Below are 21,048 nucleotides of genomic sequence, written 5' to 3'. Positions count from 1 at the left end.
ATGGCCTAGCAAGCCACTCAGCTCAAGGGCAGTTAGGGATGGGCAACAAATGCCAGCCTTGCTAGTGATGCCCACATCCCGTGATAGAATAAGTTACACTGAGTACCAGCTGTCCTAGACTCCAACTTGCACCTGACCACGTTGACCAAGGTAACTGTTCAGAGCGTTTGGGCATCTGCATCAATGCGACATTCAAATTACAAACACCGGCACGACGGGCCGAATGGCCTTCCTCCGTGCTGTAAATTCTGCGATTGCAGGAACTGAGCGTTATGGAAGGTGTGACCAAACTAGGGCGTTGGACTTCAGGAAACCTTTGCTTACATGTTATCTCAACACCGGGTGATAAGATAGTTAAACTTTGAATTTGTTCAAGATTTTTTTTTCCCCCACTCTCGCTCCCTCCCTTTCTTCAGTCAGGCACCTTGCCAGCTTTGTGGCGACGCAGTGCCTCCCAAGTTCAACGTTAAATATACTGAGGGGACAGGATCACGGAAGCTCTCCGCGATTGAGCGGTCCTCGTTTGAGGTGGGAGTGGAGGGAACTCTCCGGCAAGGCTGAGGGGGATGCGGGGCCAGCTTGAGACGTGGCTGGGAGTTGCTCGGTGACTTTCTCCCTTTGGCGCCGCTGGCAATAATATGAGCAAAGTCACAGCGCGGCTCACCGAGGTCCGGGAGCTGCAGCCGCCATGCTCACACTCAAAGGCAGCTTCAGTCTGAAGTCCCTTCTGCTAGCGGTCTGGATCTTACAGAGCACAGGTAAGGCAGGACACGGGGTGGGGGGGAGGGGGGGAGGTTGGGGTAAGAGACAAGTCAACTTTCAAAAGCCTGAAGACACATATCACTGGTAAGGAGACGGATGGCTCACAAACTTTCAAGACTTGCACAATGACAAGAGTGTGGGATGGGCAAGAATGGCATTCATTTAGAGCGTATCAAAGGTTAGATGTGGTCAGCGCCTAAATGAGACAGGTGCAAGTTGGTTCCCTCGCCCCAGACCGGGGTTACTGAAGCTGCGACTGATGCTCCTGTCTTCGTGCTGGTGCCTGGTCCCAGTTTGGGACAGGGTTTCACCCTGCAGAATCTGCAGCTAAAACTGGAACCTGAGAATTTCACCTCGCCCGGAGACTTACCCGAATCCAGGCGAGACGGATTGTGGACAATTCCAATTTTTTCACTTGTCAGAATTCCAGTGTCTAAGATTACAGTGCGGGGTGTTCGGATGCACCCGTCCCAGCTGAGAGTGCGAATACTGGGGCTCTCTCTCTCCCTGCGTTTGGGGAATATTCCCATGGAATATACAGCCCAGCCGGTGGCATACTGAGACAAAATTGAAAGCGAATGAGAGGTGAATTGGGGCTATAAAATCTTTAACATTTAAAAGGAGTCGGGATTCCCCGCACTGGTCTCAGAAATCGCCAGTTTTTTTTTTCCCAATGGGATGAAGTTACAGTTGTTTCTCTGGCACCGGCTGGAGTGGGCACACGGAGCGGGATATTCTCTCTCCTTGGGCTCCCCGGTTGTCCCTTTCTCTGCTTTAGATGGGTCTATGGTGCCCGTTCCGAGGAGCGGGTGGCATCCAGCAGGCACTTGATGCAGCGGAAAGTGTGCCAGCTGTTGACCTGATCAGTGCTGATAAACAAGCCTGTATGGGAGAACAGGGGAGCGTTTACTTGCCGGTCAACCGGATGGTTTCCTGTCCAGTGTCATTTAACTGGCCCTTCCCCGTGGCCAGGTTAGCTAGTTCTGTCTGGTAGGATCTTCTACTTGCTCTTTATCCCACCGATTGGTTTTGCTGGGAGCGGTTCAGTGGAAGGTCAGCTCTCCACTCAGATGGAACATGTTCGTGTGTTACAGAAAAAAGGAATGTCTCAAATCGCCTGACTATTGAAAGTTGCTGTCGCTGATTGTGTTGGTCCTTAATAGAGTGACTGTGGCTGATTCCTAGTATAGGGTAAACCGCGATCACTTGGGGATGAGCTGTGTGCCACATTAAAAACCTGCTTAGAATGCTAAGTCACATTTAGTTGATGCCGGTAGAATTTCAAATACCCGAACCCCTTTAAACCACAACCCGGGCTACGAGCTCTTGAGATTTTCACCAAAATTTAGCAGCGAACCTGGCTCCACATTAGTTCTTAACTGTGTAGCTCATTGCCAGATAATCCACCCCTGTGACACAAAGCCTATACGTTGTTGGAATGTATACACACTGCCTAGTGATTTGAGTGGAACAACAAAGGCTTATTAATTCAGTGGAAACTTGCGCTTGCAGTTAAAACTAAAACGGTATCACAAGCTGGCGACCTTACCGTGCCTTTTTAAGCGGTCCCCTGGGCAGCCGGAACCGCCCATTTCCAGTTTCTGTACTGACCTGATGATAAACTTGGAATCCGAATTGATTGCAAGTAATAATAGCTTCTTATCAAACAATGAACAGCACCGGGGATTTTCGTCCCCTTATGAGTCTGATTTTCATAAAAAATGGTTGAAAAACCTGGATATAGGCTGTTTAGGAGTTGCTGTTTTGGAATAGTTCTGTGGAAGCTGACAAATGTATTAGTCTGGTTAGACACCCCAGAAAATGAAATACATCAAAGCTTACAAGAACAGCTTACTACAGACCTACAGATGGGTGGAAGAAGGGAGGGATAATTTGTACTCGGGTGGAAACGGGTATGAGAACAGGCAAATTATTTTAATGAAATACTTGTATCAACCAAACATAAGCTAGAAAAAGCTTAGAGTTTAGAGTTTGTACTGGTAAGTGTAATGCTTCATGCCCCAGTGTATTAAGGAACCTAAAGGGACAGTGCTCATCTATCTCTGGCAGTAGTTAATGAACTAGACAACTGAAGATCAAGTAGCATATGTGGAGAGAAAAACACTTAGCATTTCAGTTCAGAAGAAGAGTGGCATTGGATTCAAAATGTTAACTCCGTTTCTCTCTCCACAGATGCTGCCAGACTGGCTGAGATTTTCCAGCACTTCCTGTTTTTATTTCAGATTTCCAGCATCCACGGTATTTTTTGCGCTTATTTCAGCATTTCAGGCCTGTGACCATTCTGATGAAGGATCACAGACCTGAAACATTAACTCTGTTTTTCTGTCCACAGATACTGCCTGAGCTGCAGAGTATTTCCAGCATTTTCGGTTTTGATTTCAGATTTCCAGCATCTGCAGTGATTTGAATTTGCATAAAACATTGAAGTTATTACACCCAGAATAGAATAGCAAGTACAGAATAATCAAGTTCAACATGAAGTGAAAATTGCATAGGTCAGGCAGCTGTGTATGACCATAAAAGGGTTCAATTTGAAGAAACAATGAAAACATATATACAAATTTGGGGCAAGTTACTCAACAGCACTTCAGTGGAACTCCTTTTAAAGGTATAATGCTGGGGGTGAAAGTTAATTACATTCCTAAAATTAACAAGCTGAGTCTAAATAAATGTGACCTTAAATGGTTGAATAAACAAATTAGAAAATAACTAAACACGTTAAATAATCTTGGCACGGAGAAAGAAAGAGATTCACTGGAATGAATATTTTAAAAATCCAAAAAATAGTAAAAGAGATACAAAGAGAAAGCTGGATAAAAATTACAGAGCCAGAGGCTAAGCACATCAATAAAAAGAAATGTATTTTCAATTTATAATATGAGGACAGACAGAAAAGTGCTACGAAGTGTTTGTCTAAGATGTTGCTTTAATGTGACGTGTTGTCAAAAACTTTGTGTTAACAGACTTGAAACTGAAAATGAACGCAAGTAGTAAATATTCTGAAGGATTACTTCCTTCAACTATTCAGAAGAGCCGACATACGCTATATGTGCTCCCAAAACAGAAATAACCTAAGCAAAATCAATCTCTTTAACATAAATAAAATGATGCTTTCAGACAGGCTAAAAGAGCTCCTCAGAGATTAATGCTGCTAATCTCAGAGTGCTGTGAGAGATCAGAACAAAGTTTTATGCAGCACTAACAACCAGTATGAGGAAGTCACCAAGCTCTAGTGAAGTAGCAGAAGATTAGAAATGGGCTAACATGGTGCCCATATTTGAAAAGAGACAGAGGCAACAAAAGACCCATTCAATTCAAGGTAAAATAATGGATTGATTATTGGGAGTAAAATTTGAGGATAATCGGTCCAATAATTTAGAAAACAGCAATCATCAAGGATTCAGAAGGACAAGAACCAGCCTGACAGACATAATCAACTGCTTCAATGAAGTGACAACACAAGTCAACTGTACGGAAGTCCTATGTGGACTTCTAAAGGTATTTGACAAAATTCCACAAAGAGGCTGCTAGTTAAACTCAATATGTTAGTGATCCAGGCTAAACCCTGGAAATGGAGAAACCATTGACCAAAGAGTTGAGAACAATGAATGCCTGTGAAAGGAATTATGTTAGGGTAGCCAGAGATTGGTGTTGAGAGCATTCTATTTCCAATTTATGTAAATGACCTGGATTCAGAAACTGAATGCGAAATAGTCAAATCTACAGATCATACCAAAGTATGAGATGTTGTAAATTTAGAGAGGACTGCTTAGAAATTACTGAAAGAGTTGGGTAAACATATTATTAGGTAGAAAAGTGGCAGATGCTATTTAGTGGGCGTAAATGAAATGTAGACAAATGTAAAATACTGCATTACTAAATACTGATTTACTAAAAAAACTAAGTAAACAGATTTACTCCGTGAGCAATTTTGCAATAGCTAACAATGAAGCTAAAAGAGTCCTAGGATTCTTAGTAAACTTAACATTCAGTAGGGGGACATTTTAACTTCGGGTAATGGTATAAAATGGGTGATGTGGAATTAATCACCCATCATACATCACCATTCATTTTTGTTCCTATTTAAACCAGGAGAAGAAAAAATTGTGAAAGATGTGGAGTGGGTCACCAATTCGATATCGCCCATATTACATAATCGCCCAAAGTCCTCTGCGTTAAATGGTAGTGGGGAAGTCGGCATTGGTGGGGTTGTGTTCCCTGCTGATTCTTCGGGTGACGGGGTGGGAAATCTCGCCATCTGTAAATTCCTGCTCATAGGCTGGTTAAGGAAATGGTAAATGGGAAGGGTAATCCTGCAATATTACTTTACATTATGAGTGTGAGCCATGGCTCAGTTGGTAGCACTCTTGCATCTGAGCCAGAGGTCGTGGGTTCAAGTTCCACTCCAGAGACTTAGGCACAAAAATCTAGACTGACGTTCCAGTGCAGTACTAAGGCAGTGTTGCACTGTTGGAGGTGCTGTCTCTCAGATGAGATAATAAACTAAGGCCCTGTATGCACCCTTGGGTCGACATAAGAGATTCCTTCAATCGATATCACAAAAACAGATTACCTGGTCATCATCACATTGCTGTTTGTGGGATCTTGCTGTGTGAAAATTGGCTGCAATGGTTCCTACATAACAACAGTGACTGCACTTCAAAAAAAACTTCATTGCCTGTGAAACACTTTGGGATATCCTGAGATTGGGAAAGGCGCTACATAGGGCAAAGGCCAAGAAATTCTTTATACAAAGATCAATCAACATGTGGAAGCGACATCCAGGAAAAGTAGTTGTGGGGGGAGTGTGGGGAGGAGAAAAAAAACTCCTAAATCTTATTAAGAAACAATTGAATGCTGCACTGCTTGGGGGCATTTAGGGCCTTTCTGGCTGAATGAGCTAAGATGGGCTGAATGGTCTTCCTTATCTGTATTCTTCACTGAGGTGAATCATAGAATGGGAAGTGACCAAGGTATAAAATCAGATAAAAAATATACAGGAAATACATTCTAAAAACTTTGATGTAAATAATAAAATTGTAGCAGTTGACACCTTAGAAATGTCACACAGGTGCAGTAGGGTGCATTGAGCTGAAGCATATTAATGGGCCAGTGTAAAAAGAGCTTCGCTATATTTCTAGCCCCTGTTGTACTTGATATGGGAGTGTTTAATGGGAACGTGTAAAGGATCCTTTACTCAATAACTAACCTGTGTTATACCTGAGCTCCAAGTGTGTATTGGGCACTAGAGTTGGAGCTTTATTCTGCATCTGACCAGTGCTGTACCTGCCTTGGCAGTGTTGATGCTGACACTGTATCTAAAATAGAAAGTACTCCATTTCCAGCATTAACATTCACATGGCATTCACCTTCATGAGAGAAAAAAAATCCCGAAAATTCTTGCAGAGCTCTTTCCAAAACCAGCACTGTATATTTAACCACATCATTTAGTGCATGATAATGTTTAGCTTTTATAAATAAGTATGTAGTAAAGCTGCAATCCTTTATGTGCTGTGATTGTCTCACTGACTGGGTGCACTAAGCTCTATTAATAATTCTATAAATTGTATTTTTTGACTCTCTAATTTAGCCAAAAGTTGCAGAGGCCATTATTTTGTTTTATGGACCAACTTTTTGAAATGATAGTAAGCCAGTGATTGTAAGGTGACCAGGGATGCATGACAAAGGAGGCAGTACCAGGTAGATTGCATGTACTGGGAGTCCCTGTCTCTGATCCACTATGTAAGCAGTAAAGACTGTCTCAGGTTGAATGAATCATGTATTATTGTGCAATTATTCCAAGTACAATGGAATCACTTCTTGAGTATTTATACACTGCTTGGGGCCAAACATAAATCTTTTGTTTGGCGGTTAGTCAGCCTCACTACCGGCTCATGTTACCATCAATTCCCACTTGGAATGCTGCCTACTACATTTGCTCATCATTCCATATTTCATTTTTATTTCATTAAATCACAGCTGCGGGGTTTGTGTTTCTTTAAGGGTCACTCTGCAAACTTTTAACCTACCAACTATATGATGGTGCAGCTGTGCAGCCAGTTTCACCAAATCAGGCTAGAATTAAGGGAAGTGAACCAAACTGCAGCCAGCATGTATGACTGTGAACACGATTGTGGGAGAGGGTGGAGCGGGGGTCACATAAGAAGAATGACATGACGCACTCCTCACCTATAATCTGAGCCTTCATCAAAGTACTGAGATAAAAGCAAAATACAAGTACTGAACTCTGTCACTGCTGCATTTTTATAATAATATAACAGCACCAATCACTCATAAGAGATTGGATAAACACATTGAGTGTTCATTTATTTAGACTAGGCGCATAAGAACAGCTGAACAAGGCACGAAACTTGAGACATCAGCAGCAGAACTGTGTGTGCTGTTTTCTGCTCGCAGGCCAAAGTGAAACTAAGGCTGGATCACATGACACACTGGTGATGTTATGCTTCTATCCCTTAAAGCCATATTACAACATCCCCCTTTCTCTTACATTTCCCTTTCCAAAGTATGACAATACATGTTCATGTTTAGTTACCATTATGTACGTGTATATAACTGAGGAATCTATCAGTCTCTAAAACATAGAAGTAATCTGCTGGTATGTCCAGATCTTGTAATGGTAACCTCGTTTGGAGATTTCTTTAATTGCTCACAGTGATCTGTGGGGTTGTCGTTCTTGGATGTTGCATTTGAGATCTAGACCTCGATGCAATAGGACTGCATGGTGGTTAAGAAACTAGAATAGATCTGATTTGTCTTCAGTTATGCCTCACCATTGCAGCTTTGTGTGTAATTACTTATTAGATCCTTGGTTCCGAACAAACCTTTGTCACCTTGGCTGGTTGCCATGTACCTTCTGTGGGACCCTGGATGCAAACTTGTTATCCCAACTGTAAACTTTGCAACCCTGAACCTACATTTTTATTGTGCACATCATCTTCTCTTGCAGCTTTAAGAGTTGCTCTTTAATTTCTGAGATAGTAGAATGGAAAAGAGTAGTTAAATTGATGACCACTGGTCTGCTAGACATGAGCTCTGCCAGTTATGGAATAGTTGCACTTAAAGGTGTAATTCTTAGATGTAACATTGCATTGTGTGTATCTTGCTTGGTTCCGTCTACATGTGAGAATTAGGGATTTCATAGTGTGAGTCATTCGTTCAACTAGGCCGTTAGATCTAGGGTAATGAGGGGAAGAAGTAGTATGATCAATATTCAACTTCTCACATATATCCTTAAATGGCTTACCAAAAAATTGCAAACCATTATCTGTAACAATCTCTCCAGACACACCAAATAAACTGAAAATAGCAATTAGAGTTTGTATGACAGTTGCACTTGACATATTGTGCAATTGCTGAATAATGAGGTACTTGGTAGTTGACGATGACAATGAAGTCAGTACATGAAAGAGGTCAGATGTGATTTTAGACCAAATAAGGGCAGGAACTTCATGTGGAATCAATGGTGCTTTGTGCTGACTTGGCATATGCTCTTCACATGCCTTGCATTTCTTGACGATGACTTTAAATCATTGTTCATACTTAGCCAATAGACTGTCTCTCATGCGAGTCTTCTCATTCGATCAATGCCGATGTGTGAGTGATGAAGTTGTTGAAGAACATCAGGTGACAAAGATTCCAGTATGATGACCTGCCTGCATTTAAAAATGACTCCCCGGGATATGCCTAGCCCATCCCAGTAAGGCCAAAATGGTCTCGTGTGTTCATGGACATGCTGAATTCAATCAGGCCATCCTTCAGTGAAGGCTTTCAATAGTTTCTGTAGTGTGGAATCTTTCGCCATTTCTTCTGGCTGTTGGCATTTGCATTGTGCAAAATGTGTACCAGATCAGTTGACAGACTTGCATTCTCCTGCACACATAACTTTGCCACTTCTTTGAAACTGCCAATTTTGTTGAAACATTCTGGATATTTCAATGTTGGGTCCAGTACTGACATGATAGGAGTAGTTTCTGAGGTTGATTTGCCTTGTGACATCTGACTAATTTCATGGTTGTCACTAGTGGATAGTCGCAGCATGCTGATAGACCTGTGATCACTGATCCTATAATCTCCTTGATGTAGAACATCTGTGACACCCGGGAGATTGAATGTACTATATAGATCCTGTGCATGGAATTAGTAAACCGCTTTACGTTGAAAGTTGCACAGCAGTAGGTTTCACCATGCCTTCCATGTCTGTGGATTATGTCTTTTTGAATTCAAAGGGGTAGTATGTTGAAACTTGCCCCTGTGTCAATCTTGACCAATAACAAATAGTTACCAACTTTCTTAGGACAGATCATTTGAATCTTGGTAAACACTTCAGATAGTGTGACAGTGTCCATGTTTTCCATGAGATTGACGGTATGAAACCTGTGTTCACCGCTCTTCATCTCATCATGCACATCATCGTCATTTTTTGCTTTGTCAATCATCTCATGAATATGTTTCTGATGGGACACTGGTCATTCTTATTACTTGGACATACTTGCTGTGTAGGGTCTGTTTGGATCAATGCACAGCTCTTTGTAGCTGCACCAACCTTTGCTCTAGTGCACTGCTGCTGTCAATGGCTCTTTCTGCCACATGCTTTGAAAAATTGCTTAAAAGCTGGACGTTTCTTTGGTGCATGCAGAAGGCCACACATTCCACATGTCTTGTTCAGTTTGGATGTTCTAGTGAATGCGTCAACTACTGGAGCTGTGTTTAGGACCTGTAAGCTTCATCAACCTGTAAGGATCACTTCGTACTTACATCCATCCTTCAATAGGTCTTCGATGCTATATGTTTTGGGCTTGTCTAGCAGATCTTTTTGGGATTCTTCCATGGAAATGGATGCGATCAGCAACTCAACAATTCTGATAGCTCTGCATTTGAAAAATCACAGTGCATATCCTTTTCCCTGCATCTGCGGATGAAGTGGTCTATGGATTCTGTAGGCTGTTGTTGAAATGACATGAACTCTAGCTGATGAATATAGAAGTTTAACCTGATTCTGGACCGGTCATCCAATGTAGTCCATATCTTTTGGGGATCCTTTAGCTCTTCTGCTGTTAATCCTGACATGTTCAGCCTGTGTAGATCTTCATTCCTAATTGCTAGGCAAATTTTTATGGTTTGCTTGTCTGGTTCAGACACACCTAAATCAAGAAACCGGGACTCTGCATGCTGTTTAAATGTTTTGCATTTGGATGGTAGGTCAGCAGCATCCAATTCAAACTGGGGAATTTTGTGGACATTTTGACGATATCCCTTTGACCGTCCTCCTTGTTTTATTCAATTTATTGTTTAGTAACTCCTGAAGCCACCCATTATAATCACAACCTTTCCTGGCCCTATTTTATGAAGATTTTGTTTCTGTTTTTCACTGTTTGACTCTCCTTTGTTCACTATTGATCTGGCCCACACCCTGGTCACTCATCTTTCCCGAATGAGCTAACCTGTTGCTGGTCCTCTTATTGAATTGACAGGCTATGCACTGCAATCTCACCATGAGGTAACCATCTGCTAACCAGCTCCTTACTCAAGCACTATCTCTGCACAGTGTCTTCAAAGCTTTTCTGTACAGCCACCACACTCTGATTTCAACATTCTCCAATGCTGCAAACTCATTGCTGTCTGACCAAAACATCAAGGGTCGTCTTATGCCATGTAGCATGATCTAAGGCTGGTCACCATGTTGTACCTGTACTTAATCTTTTTGCTACACTATTTGACCACCACTGAACATATGTCATGTCATTATACTGATATAAAAACACCAGTCACTCATAAGGGATTGGGTAAACACATTGTGTGTACATTTATTTAGACTAGGCACATAAGAACAACTATATATAGGTAGAAAGCTTGAAGACATCAGCAACAGAGCTATGTGTACGGTTTTCTGCTCACAGGTCAAAGTGAAACTGAAACTGGATTACATGACACACTTCCCTTCTAATGATGGCATGCTGATATCCCTTAAAGGCATATTACAACAGTCACATTCCCCCTTCTGCTCTTAATGGTGTGCAGTCGTGTAGATTGAAAGAGCTTGGATTTCTATAGTGTCTTTCACAACTTCAGGACATCTCAAAGTGCCTCACAGCCAATTAAGTACTTTTGAACTGCGGTGAGTGTTGTAACCAACAGGAAACCAACACATGACCAGCAGGGCCTCACAAACACAATGAGATAAGTGGCCACATAATCAATGTTCCTAATGTTGAGTGAGGGATAATGTTGGCCAGGTAACTAGGAGAACTTCAGAATAAAAACAGAACATGCTGGAAATGCTCAGCAGGCCTGGCAGCATCTGTGGAGAGGGAAACAGAGTTAACACACCAGTTCTGATGCTGTCTAGTGTTGACTTAATCCATTTCCTAGCCCTAATATTCCTTACCTTGAAAAATAGAACATTTTACTCAAAAAGGAATGTGCCTTTCCATTTTGCCCTTTTGAATCCTAAGCCTCATCTGATGGTTTGCCAGGAATTAATAATGGCAGCCATAGGATAATTAACAGGATACTCTCACCTTCAATATATCAATTTACCCCATATAGGAAAACACAGAACAAGCAAAGCCAGTCAGCCATCAGTCTTCATTTCAAAATCACTGAATATTTGATATTGGAAGTATTTTGGGTTATTTATTTACTATTTACTTAAATTCAGCATGACATGGTTAATTGCACAACACACAAGCTATTGAGGAAAGGGGAATTAGAATTAATAGCCAGAACTAAAAAAATTGTGCTTCTCACATGCCTTATCAGTTTGAGACATTTCAGAGAAGATGCTGGATGTATTGTGAGAATGACTTCCTTCCACTGACAACAACCACAGGATTTATTGCATTTGAGCAGACAATTTAAATGGGGGCAATGAGGTTTATCATTAGAGGTGGCTGATTTGATTGACTGCTCGATGTGCCAATATCCGACACAATGGAGGCAAGTTCAACAGTCAGGTTCTTGGCTTCCTCTCAAGGCATTCTACTCAAGTTTGAATGTGAAGGCAAGTCATTGTCTAATCAACCCACAAGAAATGAAGTGCCACATGGCTAAGATATGGACATATATGTCTTGTAAGAGAAAGGTGATTGTTGATTAGTTCCAACGATTGCTAACCAGTAAAATTAATTTTGCGCATTAATGGGGTAAAATGACAACTTTGTTGTTTCCATGTTCTGTGGTGCAATGTGGAATAACTTAAATTTCACTGAAAACTGCATCCTGTTTAGTCCTATATTTTATATTTGGTTCACAACTGGCCTACACACTAGAATATGAGACTGCCTTGGCAAAACTGGGAGAAATGCACTTGGGGGCATGTGCAAGATTGCAGGATAGAGTACTCAAAATGAAAGGTCTCACTAACACATGACTAGGTATTGGGCAGTAAAGGTAAACACAGGATTTGCTTAAGGTGATGCTGAACCAATGAGTATCTCTAGTGCAACCCAAAATTTATAACATTCACACTCCACCCAGAATCTACTTGGATTAATGTTTTAATAGGCTATCCCCCCACACCTTCTGTTCATCCCTTTCACATTATGGAGCAACCAGGTTTGTTCCCACTGAGAATAAAAAATCAAGCAATGTTTTTACCATTTTTCAATGGCAATCCCTTCTCAATAGATATTTATCCCATTCCTTTTAAAGGCATTAATTGGCTGAGAATCAAATCCATTCTCCGGGATAAAAGCAAAAAACTGCAGATGCTGAAAATCCAAAACAAAAACAAAATTACCTGGAAAAACTCAGCAGGTCTGACAGCATCTGCGGAGAGGAACACAGTTAACATTTCGAGTCCGTATGACTCTTCAACAGAACTAAGGAAAAATAGAAAAGAGGTGAAATATAGGCTGGTTTAAGGGGGGGTGGGACAGGTAGAGCTGGATAGAGGGCCAGTGATAGGTGGAGATAACCAAAAGATGTCATAAACAAAAGGACAAAGAGGTGTTGAAACTGGTGATATTATCTAAGGAATGTGATAATAAAGGTACAGATAGTCCTAGTGGGGGTGGTGTGGGGGGAAGGGATAGAAATAGGCTAAAAGGCAGAGATAAAACAATGGGTGGAAATACATTTAAAAATAATGGAAATAGGTGGGAAAAGAAAAATCTAAATAAATTATTGGAAAAAAGGGGGATTGGAAAGGGGGTGGGGATGGAGGAGAGAGTTCATGATCTAAAATTGTTGAACTCAATATTCAGTCCGGAAGGCTGTAAAGAGCCTAGTCGGAAGATGAGGTGCTGTTCCTCCATTCTCTGGGAATTGTTTCCTACCCACTATGCTGCAGGGGAAAGATAGTTTCATCTAATTGCTAATTGAGGCTTGCGAATTTTGTTTTTATGATCCCCAATCTAGCAATCCTGTCCATGTTGTTTATTTCCAACTCTTCCTCATTTTTCATTATCTTAAAAACCTGGATCATGTCTCTACTTAGTATTTTCTCTGGCAAAAGCAAGCTTAGTCGCTGGAGCCTTTCTTTATATCTTAGTAGGACAAAGCACCCTGCTTGATGTGCAACCCATCCAACACCTTAAACAATCACTTCCTCCACCATCCATGTGCTGTGGCTACCATCTATAAGAAGCACTGCAGCAACTTGCCAAGGCTCCTTCAGCAGCACCTCCCAAACCCATAACCTCTATTGCCTAGAAGATTAAGGGCAGTAGGTACATGGGAACACCATCACCTGCAAGTTCCCCTCCAAGTCACACACACCACCCTGACTTGGAAATATAACACTGTTCCTTCAATGCCACTGGGTCAAAATCCTGGAACTCCCTATATAACAACACGTTGGTGCTCACCACCACCTTCTTAAGGTCAGTTAGGGATGGGCAATAAATCCTGGCCTTGACAGCAATGAACACATCCCAAGAACAGATAAACTTAAAACAAAATCCCCTCCAATCTGAAACCATCCCAGTCATTCCTTTCTGAATCCTACCTAATGTATCAATATTTTTGTAAATCAATTATATCAATATAATGTATAAATATTTTTCGAGTAAGTGACAAAGATGATCGACAATGGAAGGGCAGTGGATGTTATATGCATGGATTTCAGGAAGGCCTTTGACAAGGTCCCTCATGGCAGACTGGTACAGAAGATAAAGTCGCACGGGATCAGAGGTGAGCTGGCAAGATGGATACAGAATTGGTTGGTCATAGAAGACAGCGGGTAGCAGTGGAAGGGTGCTTTTCTGAATGGAGAGCTGTGACTAGTGGAGTTCCGCAGGGATCAGTGCTGGGACCTTTGCTGTTTGTAGTATACATAAATGATTTGGAGGAAAATGTAGCTGGGCTAATTAGTAAGTTTGCAGATGACACTAAGGTTGGAGGAGTTGCAGATAGTGAAGAGGATTGTCAAAGGATACAACAGGATATAGATTGGTTGGAGACTTGGGCGGAGAAATGGCAGATGGAGTTTAATCCGGACAAATGCAAGGTAATGCATTTTGGAAGATCTAATACAGGCAGGAATTATACAGTAAATGGCAGAACCCTTAAGTGCATTGACGGGCAGAGGGATCTGGGTGTACAGGTCCACAGGTCACTGAAAGTAGAAACGCAGGTGGATAAGGTAGTCAGGAAGGCATATGGCATGTTTGCCTTCATTGGCAGGGGTATTGAGTATAAAAGCTGGGAAGTGATGCTGCAGCTGTATAGAACCTTGGTTAGGCCACACTTGGAATATTGCGTGCAATTCTGGTCGCCACCTTACCAGAAGGATATGGAGGGGTTGGAGAGGGTGCAGAGGAGGTTTACCAGGATGCTGCCTGGTCTGGAGGTTAGTAACTATGAGGAGAGGTTGGAGAAACTTAGATTGTTCTTACTAGAGCGATGGAGATTGAGGGGCGACTTGATAGAAGTTTACAAAATTATGAGTGGCATGGACAGAGTAGATAGTCAGAAGCTTTTTCCCAGGATGGAAGCAGGTACGATAGTGGTGTTTAAGAGGCAGCTTGACAAATACATGAATAGGATGGGAATAGAGGGATACGGACTCTGGAAGTGCAAAATGTTTTAGTTGATGGGCAATATGATTGGCACATGCTTGGAGGGCCAAAGGGCCTGTTCCCGTGCTGTACTTTTCTTTGTTCTTTGTTCTTCTTTAATATCCTTTTAGAGGTAGGGTCATCAAAATTGCCTGTCACAATCCAGAGTTGGACTCATGATTGCTCAGAGTGCCAGGATAACATTCTTGGACTTGTAACCCAAAGATTCTCAGGATCATTCTTACATCTCAATGCTTAAATACATGAATAATTTGAACCATTTATCAATAGAATCTAATATTGTGCAAACAGCAAAGTTAATCCACAATAAAATCCAAAAATGCTGGAACACCCAGCAGGACAGGCAGCATCAGTGCAGAGAGAGCAGCAAAGTTAATGTTTCAGTTCAATGGACAGTTATGGCTTTATCCTAATTTAATCTGTTGTTTTCTCCTCTCCTTCAGGGGCTGAGCACTCTATAGAGGAGGCAGAGGGAGATCTGCTCTTCTTGATGGACAGTTCTGGAAGTATCTTGCCCTATGAGTTCACCAAATTGAAAGAGTTTGTTGTTGGTTTACTGAAGCCATTCATCATAGGCCCCAGCGATGTGCAGGTCAGCTTCATGCACATTAGTGATGACCCAGTGGTGGAGTTTCCATTTAATAAGTACATGTCGAACACTGCTCTCCAGTGGGCTCTTCTGAATATGAAACAGAAATTGGGAGACACCAATACTGGCAAGGCACTGACTCATGCCAAAGACACCACGTTCACACAGAAAGCTGGTGCCAGATCAGATGTTCCAAAGGTCCTGGTATGGCTAACAGATGGGGTATCATCAGACGATATATCAGAGCCCATCCAGCTCCTCAAGGACCTCGGGGTTACAATTTTCATTGTTAGCACGGGCAGGGGCAATTATATTGAACTAAAGGCTGCAGCTAGTGAACCATCAGAAAGACACCTATATTACGTGGATCCGGATGATATGTACGTTATTACTGAGGAGCTGCGTAACGAAATTCTAGGTACGTCACTGTTTCGGCCATTACTTCCATACAATTGTCTTCATCTGTGGCGTGTTCCCCCAATCCCTATATTGTCATCATCTGTCACTAAGGGGTGTAGAACCTCCTCTCAGGGCCCTATGTGTGCAGTGACTGAAGTGGGAGACTAACTGCTCCCCGAGGTGTGTGTGTGTTTAGTTCTACAATAAAGAGGAGACCAGGTCCCAGGCATCCAGTGCGAGACGCTGTTTGGTGGTTGCAGATGACCTCCATGTCTTGTACCGTTCTCTAATCAGTTGTGGGTTTTTGTATTGAAGGTCATGTTATGGTTGGAAATATCTCGTACCAGGTATGAAGTGGTTTGTTGGGTTGTCAATACCCGTGGTGTGTACTGCTTAGATACCATTAAGCAGTCTTGTAAAAAGTACCAAGAAGTCTTCATTAACATTACTGAACTCTGTACATATTTACAGCAGAGAGTACAGGTATGAAGAGGACTCAGTGGCATGTCCTTATATGTTGCTGCCTAGCTCTACACAGCTGACCTAAACTCTAGGTCAGGTGCCTTCTTACATCAGCAGTGGGTGGTACTGTACTCAGTCCCAGGTTAACCCTTAATGTACTGGATCCTTCTACTACACAAAGCAAGACTACTTGGCTTGTTCAGCAGGCTCTTTATGTACTTTTGGGCAATTTTTGTACCAGCCTGTAACTGGAACAGCTTCTCAAACTGGGCACCGGGAGTATCCACGCTGCAGTAAATGCAAAATCTACTGGCAGACAAGCTCTTACATGGGGGATTAATGAGGAGTTTTTAATTGTTTAAAACATTAATTGAAGCAGTTTATTTAGTGCTGATTCATGCACATGTTTAATTTATCATTAGTCATGTCATTGTACCTCTTAATAAGAGGACACAAGCCAATATTTTTAGGACAACATTTCCCACTAAAGTATTCAAAGAAACAAATTTCTTTAAAATAACTGTATATGGAAATATCTCTGTGCAAAGTTGCTGAAAATTTGAATCAAATAGTTTTGAATTAGGTGGCATGAGGGAGGAATGCTGCCTCTGTAACGTGTTGTTTTATATAATTCACCATTAGAAAATAATTTGAATACAGTATCAGCTAATTTAAATGTTATATCCCCAACACAAAACGTTATCGGATTCTTTAATTATACAGTCAATAGGAAGATTCCTTTTAGAGAGAGAAGAAGGAAGTTAAAGTAAAGAGATGATGAGGAGAGAGCAGGTTAGCTTGAGGAGCAAAGGGTAAAATTGCAGATCACAATTCTTGTTTATTACTGGTCCTGATACAGCTGGTGTTCCAAATGATACAGAAAAACACAGCTGGAACTGTTTTTAAAGTGTAATTTGGAGCTGGCTGTCAGTTATTGAGCAAATAGCCAGCAAAGGACTCACTATCTGGAGCTGGGCATATCAAAAACTGATCTACCCTAGCTTTGTTGGTGAGTTGTATAGAGGGTGACTAAGATGACAATTATGCTGGAGAACATTTTAATTCTTCTCAGACCCAGAGTTTAGTGGGTCATCTTAAAATGCCCTCCGAACAAGGGCAATTAAGGATGGGCAATAAATGCAGACCTAGCCAGCCACACCCACATCCCATGAACAAATTTTTTAAAATGTGACCTGTTGTTGGATTAAGTGCCTCCTGTTCTGAGCCCCTATATGAACATGGTGTTGAATGTGTGCCACTGCCTGCTATTTAAAAATTCATTGTTGGGATATGGGCATTGCTGGCAAGACCAGCATTCATTGCCCATCTCTCATTGCCCTTGAGAAGGTGGTGATGAACCATCTTCTTTAAGCACTGCAGTTCATGTGGTGAAGGTTGCTGTGTATTAGAGAGGTATTATTAAACGGCCAGCTACATTCCTGAATTACAGACTTGTAATTTGCACATAACTGCCTTGGGTCTTAAAACTGGCACTGTAATTAGCCTTCAGCACAAGAGATCTTACTTCTCACATTCTCTTTGCTATTAGTCTGCAATAATATGTTGTATCATGCACAGGGAAATGAGCCAATGCATTAATTGGTCTTCTAAGAGAAGTTGCAGCAGCTGACAATATAATCGGAGAGAGAGGCACAGGGAGTTCAAGAGTCTCAGGGCCAGATTTTGGCTATGGAGGCAGGTTGGTCGAGTCGGGAAATTTCCCAACTCACCAGGCCTGTCTCGGTAAAAAGTGCCCCGACACACCCAATGTTTGCTCCGGAAGGGTGACTGTGGGATGAAGGCAGCCAAAGGGATGATTTAGTACTGGAGTGAGCTGGTTCGAAAGTCTACTTCAGTTCTCTGGGGCTTTGTTCCAGTTGTGTTAGAAGATTTTAGGCACCCTAGCCCTCACACTCCTCCTACCCCAACCACTCCCCATGGTTCCTTTCACCTCCATGCCAACTCATGCCCCCATCAACCTCCTATGGCTCTTTATACCCCCATGTCAACACACCCAGTATCCACCATGGGCAGACCTCAAGAGTCATGTGGCAATGAAATGAAATAATGCTCTAAATATCAAATATAGCTCTCACTATACAGGCTTGATAGTAAAAAAAAAAACTCCCATTCATGAAAGCCCATTCAGAGCTTTTAAACCTTAAGTGCTTAAAATCTTATAAAAACAAACGTCTCATCAAAATCTGCATCAAAGAAAGAAAATTCTTTTATAAATTCTTTAGCCTGTCAATGAAACTGGGAACTCAGAACCCCTGCTGAGATAATTGTAGCTTTTCGAATCCAGCCAAGAATTCATAAAGACCCCTTAGGGAAATGTCAAGATAGAACTACTGAAGCTGCTAGAACAGATGCTACGCCACCTAGCCAGTCAATCAAAGCACTACAGCAGAGTTTTTTTTAAACTCTCACTGACACTGACAGCCAGGTTTTTACAGTTTAAAAAGTGGGAAATTTAAAACAAAATCTTCATATCATGACAGTTAAACAACATAATCCACACTTCAAGAATATTTGCATCAACTCTATAAATTTGTGACTTCCACACTGTGGGTTAAGGCCCTTGTAGCAGCTAAAATTGAATTCAGGACTGAGTTTAAATGGCCTTGCTGAGTTCAGGTTTCCTTCTTGTGTGAATCATGCCCTGGCCTCTTTTCCCTCCTGCCCACCATTTTTGAAGGTCTGTGGAGTCTTCCCAACTCTGCAAAAATCCTGCCATCGGTTTGGGTCTTGCTCACCTAATCAACCCATAAGGGCAAAGTGCCTTTGGATTGCAATAACTGTGAACATTTCACATCAGAAGAATCGCTTTCTCCTTTAAGGTGTCTATAAGCTGCAAGTTTTTTTTCCCTTTAATTATTATTGATGTTTACTGTGGTTCATTGTGTCTGAATTCCATTTTCCCAAATTGCTCCACAAGAAATTGTGTCAGAAAATGCTGTTCATTCAGCAGGGATCACTCTGGAAAGTGAATTTTGGCTGTAAATTAAAATTAAAAGGATTCTAAGGGTTATTTGTTAGTGGCATAATTACCCAGCTTTCAGCTGGTTTAAGACATTCGATATGTAGTTCTTCCTCCCCCGCCACTCTCCCCAGTGCTGACCCTGTATGCAGAGCAGAAAACCTGATAGTGAAATTCTTTTACTCATCTGACCAGGTTTTATGCCAATTTTTGAGCGCACAAAACAAAGGGACCTTTCTAAGATGGTGAACAAGTAAATATAACACAAAAGGAATTTACAGCACAAAGACATTAGTCCCAGGGCATGGGTGAAGCCCACATAGCTTTCATTTAATTATTGCGCAATGAGGACAGAAGCACAACAGTAAATAGTAACGTAGAAAAATGTTCCAACACACTTTCAGAAGAGTCATCAGAAATAAATCAACACCAAGCAAAAGAAAGAGGTACTAGGACAGAAAACCGAAAGTTTGGTCAAAGAAGTGTGATTTATGGATGGTCTTAAAGGAAGATAGAGAAGTGGAGAGGGTTAAGGATGGAATTCCAAAGCTTAGAACCTAGATGGCAGAAGGCACAGCTCCCAGTGGTGGGGAAAAGAGAATGGTGCATGTTGTGGCCAAAGTTTTTTTAAATTCGTTCGGGGGATGTGGGCATTGCTGGCTAGGCCAGCATTTATTGCCCATCCTTAGTTGCACTTGAGAAGGTGGTGGTGAGCTGCCTTCTTGAACCGCTGCAGTCCATGTGATGTAGGTACACCCACAGTGCTGTTAGGGAGGGAGTTCCAGGATTTTGACCCTGCGACAGTGAAGGGACTGTGATATGTTTCCAAGTCAGGATGGTGAGTGGCTTGGAGGGGAACTTGCAAGTTGTGGTGTTTCCATGCATCTGCTGCCCTTGTCCTTCTAGATGGTAGTGATTGTGGGTTTGGACAGTGCTGTCTAAAGAGGCTTGGTGAGTTCCTGTAGTGCATCTTGCAGATGGTACACACTGCTGCTACTTTGCGTCGGTGGTGGCAAATTTGGTAAAACACAGAGTTCTCAGAGGGTTACAGGGCTTTAGAAGGTTACAGAGATAGGAATTTATGACGCCATGAAGGGATTTGAACATGAAGCTGTAGCGTTTAGATCTTAGTTTCTGGGGGAATCAGGAGCCAATTTCTACCAGTGAGCGTAGGGGAGATAATTAAGCGGGACTTGATGCAGCACTGGACACAAGCAGCAGAGTTTTTAATGAGATGAAGTATATGGAGGGTGAAGGATGGGACGTCATCCAGAAGGTGGCCAACATTTATACTGAAGAAGATATAGGGTGGGATGTTCAGCTTGGAGTCAAATAGAGCATGGAGTTTGTAAACAGTCGGGTTTAACCTGTGACAGTGTGCAGGGAGTGGGATGGGATCTATGGCTAAGGTACAGAGTATGTAATGCAGCCCAAGACGATGGTTTTGGTCTGAATTGACCAACCCAAAGGCAAATCCTTTTCCAGCTCTGCTTGTGGGCCAAAAGAAGCAAGAGTACTTCACTCCGCTCCCCTTACCCCAACGCCCACCTTGGTCAAATAATTCCATCATGACCTGCCTCCTTCCCTGAGATCTCCATGCACCCACCCCCCCCCCACCCCATTATCTCTCCTCCCCAAGTCCAGCATTTCTCCCTCCCTCTCTCCTCTCTGTTCCTCAGCTTTGGCTTTGTACAGCAGGCCTTCTCACTCAGTAGCAGTCACCTCCTCAATTTGCCTGGCATGAAACTAAGCTCTAGAATTCTGACGAAGTCTTGCCATTAGGTTTGGCAGGT

General features: G+C 42.1%; 1 protein-coding gene across 1 annotated transcript in view; it reads left to right on the top strand.

Moving 5' to 3' along the window:
- Positions 1-426: 426 nt before the first annotated feature.
- The window catches only part of vwa1 (von Willebrand factor A domain containing 1), a 36,824-nt gene continuing 16,202 nt past the window's right edge, over positions 427-21,048 (top strand). Inside the window, exons 1-2 of the mRNA XM_041207425.1 lie at positions 427-758; positions 15,269-15,832. Of these exons, the coding sequence (XP_041063359.1) occupies positions 689-758; positions 15,269-15,832 (634 nt within the window). The 5' untranslated portion in view covers positions 427-688. The remainder of the gene's footprint in view (positions 759-15,268; positions 15,833-21,048) is intronic.

Source organism: Carcharodon carcharias, chromosome 15 (assembly GCF_017639515.1).
Source record: "Carcharodon carcharias isolate sCarCar2 chromosome 15, sCarCar2.pri, whole genome shotgun sequence".
Lineage (NCBI taxonomy): Eukaryota > Metazoa > Chordata > Chondrichthyes > Lamniformes > Lamnidae > Carcharodon > Carcharodon carcharias.
The sequence above is the reverse complement of the archived record's forward strand: the minus strand, read 5'-3'. Positions and strand labels throughout refer to the sequence as shown.